The sequence below is a fragment of the Anarrhichthys ocellatus genome, unplaced genomic scaffold, assembly GCF_004355925.1.
Source record: "Anarrhichthys ocellatus isolate YVR2014 unplaced genomic scaffold, GSC_Weel_1.0 scaffold392, whole genome shotgun sequence".
NCBI classification, from domain to species: domain Eukaryota; kingdom Metazoa; phylum Chordata; class Actinopteri; order Perciformes; family Anarhichadidae; genus Anarrhichthys; species Anarrhichthys ocellatus.
Genome location: NW_022280366.1, coordinates 41,163 through 48,807, shown reverse-complemented (window position 1 = coordinate 48,807; position 7,645 = coordinate 41,163). Strand labels below are relative to the sequence as shown.

General features: G+C 43.3%; 1 protein-coding gene across 1 annotated transcript; it reads right to left on the bottom strand.

The window, feature by feature from the left end:
• Nucleotides 1–2,220: 2,220 nt before the first annotated feature.
• Nucleotides 2,221–7,336, bottom strand: LOC116401357 (rho GTPase-activating protein 12-like). Its single transcript, XM_031879713.1, has 2 exons — nt 6,473–7,336; nt 2,221–2,698 (listed from the first exon to the last, which is right to left on the bottom strand). The coding sequence occupies exons 1-2, from the start codon at nt 6,557–6,559 to the stop codon at nt 2,384–2,386; spliced, it is 402 nt and encodes a 133-aa protein (XP_031735573.1). The 5' UTR covers nt 6,560–7,336; the 3' UTR covers nt 2,221–2,383.
• Between the last annotated feature and the right edge of the window lie 309 nt (nt 7,337–7,645).

The window sequence follows — 7,645 nt, the reverse complement described above, 5'->3', positions numbered from 1 at the left end:
CTCTCTCTCTCTCTCTCTCTCTCTCTCTCTCTCTCTCTCTCTCTCTCATATTCAGGTTTTAGAGGACCCCCCCATTTTAAAACAAAAGCCGCACACACATGATTTAGAGATATACGTGATGCAGCTCAGCCAATCAAATATGGGTATTCTGATAACCCATATTTCCTGATTCGAGTGACATTTACACACACCGCGACACAAGAGGGAGAGACGAGGAAAGACATGGCAGAGCAGGACAATAGTCATGTAAGCTGTAAATGATAAAACATAGGACAATCTCCAAATGAGAAAGATTGCCAGAGAGATCAGTCTCGCTCTCTCACTCACTCACTCTCTCACTCATCCTCTCTCTCTGTCTCTCTCTGATACAGTCATTCAGGTCTTAGAGATTTTAAGAGGACTCCCCCCCCCCCCCACACACACCCCATTTTAAAGTAAAGGCCCCACAAAATGAATTCTAACTGAAAAGATTGTGATGAAGCCTGTCATTTAATAACCTGTTTATGTTTATCTAACATTATGATTATGTCTCCCCCCCCCCGCCCACACCCCATTTCAAAATAAAAGCCCGAAAGAGTGAATTCTAACTGAAATGCTTGTGATGAAGCCTGTCATTTAATAACCTCTGTTTATGCATGTCAAACATTAAGATTATGTCTCCTCTCCCCCTCACCCAGTCCCACCCTTTCAAAATAAAAGCCTCATGGATTAACTGTATTTAAACGTTAAGCTCAAAATTAGGCTTTTTTGTTGAAATAATGAATGCTCTTACTAATACTACTGCTACTAATATTTCTAGTATCACTACTACTACTACTGCAACTTTTGCTGTTGCTGATACCATCACTATTATTACTACCACTACTGCTATTACTACCACTACTATTATTACTTATACCACAACTGCTACTACTGCTATTCCTGCTACTACTACAGCTATTGGTACGACTGCTACTAGTACTACTACTACTGCAAAAACTGACTTTACTATTACTACTACTACTACTACTACTACTACTACTGTTATATTAAATACTATGACCACTACTACAGCTATTACTAAGCCTACTGATACTACTTCTACTACTTCTTCTTCTAATTACTAATACTTCGACTACAACTTCTACTACTACTACAAATATCACTACTGCTACAACTCGTACTTATTCAAATGCTACTAATACTTTTACTGCTAATAATACTTCTACAACAACTACAACTTCTACAACAAATATCACTACCGCTGAAATTTTTTTAAGCTACAGAAACCGTTCGAATATATCAAAATGTTCAGCTCTTTCAGGAGAGGGGTGATATGACTTCATATTTGTAATCTTTCAACTTTTTGAATTATTAAGCTTTTTGCAATTTAAAAAAAAAAATTGGATATCTATTTTCAGCAATGTTTTTGCGATTCATTTCAGCTTTCAGCATTCCAACGCATTTTCAGCAGGAAATGCATTTTCTAGTTTAAATCAGTTTCTTCCTTTTTACAGCCGTGCTAAGCTAAGCTAACATGCTGCTGTAAACTCTCACCATGAAGCAAATAAGAGCATTTCACAAAACATCCAAACATTCATAAAAAGAGTTAAATGACTCAATGTTGCGTCTTTGAAAGCAACAATAAAATGTTGCTTTCAAAACCGTATCTGTAATAATTAAGCTGCTACGAATGATTATTACCAGTTATTACTGATTAGCGTGTGTATGTGATAAATTGATGAATCTGTTGGTCAATGAAATGCAAAAAAAGCAAAAAAAATTGCCTGTTTTTAAATGCAAAAATATTCAGTTTACAATGATATAAGGAAATACAAGGAAATCCTGAAAGCAGCTTAAGCAATTCGACATTTACGTTGATTCATTTATGTTGATTGACTGATCAATTCACCACTGATTATACTCCAACAATACTACATACAAAGTATATATTATTACCACCTTTCTCTCCCTAACATAAGACCATACAGCAAACCACCACATGGGGGCAGTGTTGGATAGTTAATGTTGCATCCCCCAGGGGTCTAAACAGGAGTGATGTTGTGTACCTTTGTCCATGCTGCTACGGAAGCCCTGAGAGGCAAGTGTGGGAAAAAGAGTTGTTATCTCTCCAGTGTTTAGGACTAATAAACGGGTGAACTGGATGTTTTTAATATAATAGTAATTTTAATTATTTTTTAGTTACCTGCCAAAAAAAAAAAGTAACTGAGAAAGAGTATCCTGGCAAAACATCTGTTTTGAAGAGAAAACAATTAAGATCAGACGTAAAACATGGATCACCAGATAGATGAATCTCCCCTGCCTCTCAGGGCTTCCGTATGCCCAATTAGAAGCTTTTTAACAGAAGTCGAATAGTCTCACAATTAAATTACTTTGAACTACTTTATCGATTCAACGGATCAACTTGATCCAAGCGTCTCCTCACCTCGCTCTCTGCCGTGCCCTGGCTGTCTCCTCGGATGCTGCTGGTGCTGCCGCTGGCGTCCCTGGTGCGCGGCGGCTTCCAGGTCCGCTCCCCGGTGGCTCGGTTGTAGTAGAAATGCCTACCGCTCAGGTCTTTGTGGGTCTCCCAGTCGCCCAGGACGTGGAGAGGGGAGCTGGAGGGTACAGGCGGCAGGCTGGACTGCGAGAGCTTCAGCTCCTGGAGGTTGGTGTAGACCGGCGAGTCGGACCGGCCCTGAACCGTGGGTGATGTTGTCTGGTGGAAGAAAGGAGAGGTGAGGTCAGATCAGATCATCAACAATTCTCTGCAACTCCTCAGGCTTCTAATAAAGATCTGAACTTTAAGTTTTCCCCCTAACTTCTCCAGAGAAGTGTCCTCTACAAATTCAATGACATTGCAAGAATTCCACAACCCAAATCCCTCCAGAAGCCCAACTTCTCTTTCTTAGAGCAGAGAGTTACGAGTCTCTCTCACAGTCTGCACGGCAGGATGCAGCTGCTGATCAAATCACATGCCACATGTGACTCGCAGATATGTTTGTTAAACGCATCGGTCAGATTCTGATCAGGTCCTCTGAACGGGTGGATTGGGCACACTAACAATCATTTATCGGTCTACTCTGAGACCCGACACAAATGATGTGGACATACAAGGCTGCTGGTATTAGCATGGGGCCGCTAACGTATGTAGCACTTCTCAAAACAGAAGTTAAAAAGAAAAGTATAAGAGCGAGACAGAAGAGATGGAGAAGGCAATATGTGAAAAGAAGCACAATTAAGTGTAGAACACATAAGAGAAAATAAAAAGTGATGAAAAGCCAAGGAAAGCAAATGGATTTCAAGACGCTTTTTAAAGATGGCCGCCCGTTTGGCTAATCGGAGACCATGCGGGATTTGTGATCACCTTTGGTTAACGGTTCACATAGACAGAGCTCCATGGGGACTAGTGCTATTTTTAGAACATGCCTTGCGGGCGACTCACATGGACCGTGTTGGCTACCTCTGCTAGAGATCACGGATGTCTTTTATGTCAACTTTTAAATCAATTCTATAAGCGACAAAACAGAGACGCTCAAACTTGAGTGATCTGAACCTAGCTTTTATTAAAAGCCTGCTGCAGAGCTCTGGACCGGCCAGAGCTGAGCTGGAGAAGATGTACTGAGGAAGATGATCAAAGTGTTTGCGGGAATTCAGATAGAAGAAGAAAAAACAGTCCAGCAATACGATCCAGGAAGTCTGTGTGACAGTCTGTAAAGGCCCATCAGATGCTGAAACACTGCACAACACTCTGTAATACTCAGTCAGGGCTTTTCGTGACGATTGCAATATCAATGAGGTAATCTTCCAGAAATGTGCGCTTGTACATGTACAGTATTTGATTGGCCAAAGCAGCGTCTCGCCAAAAGTTGAGCCAGGTTGAACTGTTTGTCCTGATGACACGGTGATGGCCTCACCTGCTCCAAAAGAAAGACATGTCTTTCTTTAACCCGGGGTTCCTGAACGCAGCTTTACAGCCGTTGAGGCTGAAGCAAGAATTCACTATTTGGATAAAGGGGGACTGAGAAGCACTGATTTCACATTTGTGTTGGGAATCACAAATAAATAATGTTCTCGGTGGATAAGGTACAATCCTCTGTAATAAGTAAAGGAAGTGCCTCTGGTTGAAATGTGTCTGACAAGCTGCTGGACACCTGCAGAGAGGAGAGAGGAGAGGAGGCTCAGCACTCCGACAGGATGTGGTGATTTCACAACACGTCTGACTGGACTCGCTAACCGCAGCCGGCAAACTTCATGACCAATGTGGCCCCGCAGTGTCGGAGTGGACGCACTTCAGACACGGTTCAAACAGTGTGTCTCTGGAAACCTGGCAGCATCTGAAGGCCACTACGTTACGTTACCATGGCTACGGCTCAGAGCAGTTAACGTTGTTCTGGAAAAACTAAATGTTTTAGACTGAAGCCAGCGGATAGACGGCCGACCACCAAAGAGTTAATATCAGAGGCCCCCCCAGCACCCCCCCTTCTGTTAGTTACAGGTGAGGAATGTGGGGGGGGGGGGCACTTCAGTCAGAGTCAGAGGATTTTAACAGATGGGACTTCCTGATGTTTTGTTGGGGGGAATAACAGGAATATTTTTCACAGAAATGATCATTTAATATCCTGCACACATTCCGGAGCAGAGCAAAGGCTTCAGCCGCATCCGGCTGTTTTCAGTTAGGTTTCATTCGCTGCGTCTCAGTGTCAGGCCAACGCACGCCGAGTGCTCCAGCAGTGGAGTCACACCGCAGACAGGTGGCGGTTGGGCTGAGCGCGGGGTTTCTAATTGGGTTTTTAGGGAATAATGTTGCAAAGATCGAGCCGAAATGCAGACGATTGAGTGAGGCCTAAAGGTGTGAGGCTGGGACTGAGGGACTCAGAGTTATCTCAACTCTTACGGCTCAATCTCCATAAACCCTCCGTCAAACATTTCCCATAATGCAACACACACACACACAGCACGGCTCTAGGTAAGGCAATGTCAGAGACCCGAACCAAACATGACAGAGGACAGTCAGACCCAGTCTGAAACGACCCCCTCTTTGTGCAGGTTTTGACCTCAAGTGTACCGATACACAGTCCTGCCAACAGTGTCGCACTATTGCACCGTAGGTGGAGGTAAAGTGCCACGAAAGGCTGCAATGTACCAACAATGATAGAAAAGAAGAAAACAATGCAGGTTTTAAATAATGAAAACGTTTTAAGAGGAGGGAAATGCATTCCACATGTTTACATCTCAAGTGTACACACAGAAGACACTGTGAATCACACGGTACCTTTACTTCAGACAAATGTAAAAGGTCAGGTCTCAGCTTAGAGCTCCACAGTGAGGATGGGAAAGAGGGGGAACACTCACCAGTGTTGGAGGATGCTGACCACAATGCAATAAAAAAAGATATGAATTTACAACGTACCGTAATTAACATGACCGTCTTTATGCAAGACCTCCGATACAGACACACAACATGAGTCATGCTTCAACATTTAAAATGGATCCTTTAAAGTTGCTTATTAAGGAACTGTGATGGAGTTGAAACATGTTCAAATGATTTCAGAGACATATTTAAGTGAACCGCTTAGCTGTCAAATGAGAACATCTGTCTGTGACCCGGCAGTCAAGATGACAACAATGGAGCCAAAACCAAGCCCCGCCCACCGACCGGAGGAAAATATTAAACACGAGAAATGTTGAGAGATTCATATTTAATGAGCGCTGCCTAGATTCAAAGTTTCATCAGAATTCAGGAGCAGTGACTGACAGCTGCGTCCTCGGCTCTGATTGGCTGTTTTCCTTGCTTTTCCACCGCTTATCTGTCTCGTGTACTGCTGTCAGGATATAGTGACAGTTTGAGCAAATATGACAAAAAGTGAATTAATAAGTCATAAACTGAAGCTTTAATTATTGAAAAATATGCAGATAAATCAAAATGAGCTTAAAAACATCCATCTATATCTCATGGCTGTCTTTATAAAGACAGGTGACTAACGGCTCCCTTGAATCTAAAAATAGAAGTCAGGACACAATAGGTGCCTTCCTGGCCTGTTCTGTGTTGGACTGAAGCGCCTCATGCAGTGTGCAGCATATGCTGAGAGAGGAGTTCCAACACATGCCTGGAACAGCAGGAGACAGAAGATGATGAACTGAACATCAAGTGTTCTCCTGGCAGAGAGCAGTCAGTGAGCGTGGGCTGCTCTTCAGACAGGCAAACTCATTAACGCTGCCTGGAATTCAATTGAACAGTTTAAACAGAACAGGGCTGGCCACGGCGGAAAGTCCTCAAACTACAAGCGGATACTTTGAGGAACAAACACCATGGAGATGAATTGTTAGGGGACATGAGATCCAATCTGTTGGCAAAGCAGATTCTATATTAAGAATGGACGCAGTGCAAAGACACCGGTCATGATTCAAATATCACCTTCTTTAGACAAACAAAGTCCACATATTTTCATGTCCCCTGTGTCTCTGGGTTCGGGTCCCTATCGGCTGTCACCTTGTGTCCGGGGCCGCTCACAAACACCTCGTCGTCGTCCTCCCCGGCTCTCCTGTAACCTCGGAACGTACTGAACGCACGACGCATGGCGATGCACGGCGACCATCAAGTGTGACGGGAGACACTTCACCTCCCTCCGAGGCACAGAAGCTCCATTTTTCTCTTCTTCTTCCCTCTCCCACCGTCCTCCTGCTGTGTCAACGGTCCGGTTGTGAAGGTAGGAGGGGAACTTGAGACCGACTGTGTGACAAGAGGCGAGAGGGGGGAACCGGATCCGTCTGCCTCACAAAACACGGAGTGCAGCGCACAAACTCATCTGACACAACAGGAAACGGTGTTGAACAAGTCAGAGCTTCCTCTATCAGAAGCGTGCTTCTGTGTGTTGGAGTCAAACCGGGGCACCGGCAGACAGTGCTGACCGACACACTGGCAGTTCAGACAGTCCTCGAAGGGATCACTGAGCATCTCTCACCTGAACAGATGAGTGCGAGGGAGAGGATCGATTGTGTAACAGGGTATCGGCAAAGTCGTTGCCTAGTTTGAGCAGCAGCGGTGGGGAAGTAGACGGCAAGAGGAAGGAAGACAGAGAGGGATGTGGCAAGGAAGTGAGATAAGGAAGTGATGAGCTATATATTAGTACGCTGGTGTCTGTTATCAGCGTCAACACGTCCCTCAACATGTCTGCAATACATTTTGTAATGCAGCTCTTTCAACAATACAGCGCTTGATTTACTCGTCTTTAAAACACACGTTTTGAACGACAAATCGGATCTTTGTATTTAGAAAAATAATTTTGAATGCTATATTTTTAGGCTTTTATCTTTGAACATACCGATACTGTCAGGTTGCAGACAGTATCGGTATGAGGCATTTCTGCATTAGCGCCTTCTTGATACTGACTTTCTGAGATCTGAGATATATATATATATATATCTCAGAAAGTCAGTATCAAGAAGGCGCTAATGCAGAAATGCCTCATACCGATACTGTCTAATCATAGCTATAAGCACCCATAAACATTCATAATGCTTTATGATAATAATCATAACACATTATAAAACATTCTGAGGTCAAGTATCATAACACTTCATAGTGGATAATGAGTTGAAGGGCATATAATGAGTTGAAGGGCATATATATACATATATATATACACATATATATATATATACA

What these genes read in the sequence shown, in the direction of transcription:
- LOC116401357 (XM_031879713.1), bottom strand. Translation starts at nt 6,559, where the DNA reads ATGCGTCGTGCGTTCAGTACGTTCCGAGGTTACAGGAGAGCCGGGGAG. An exon ending in TGAGCGGCCCCGGACACAAG is followed by an intron (nt 2,699 to 6,472) that starts GTGACAGCCGAT and finishes TTCTTCCACCAG; the next exon opens with ACAACATCACCCACGGTTCA.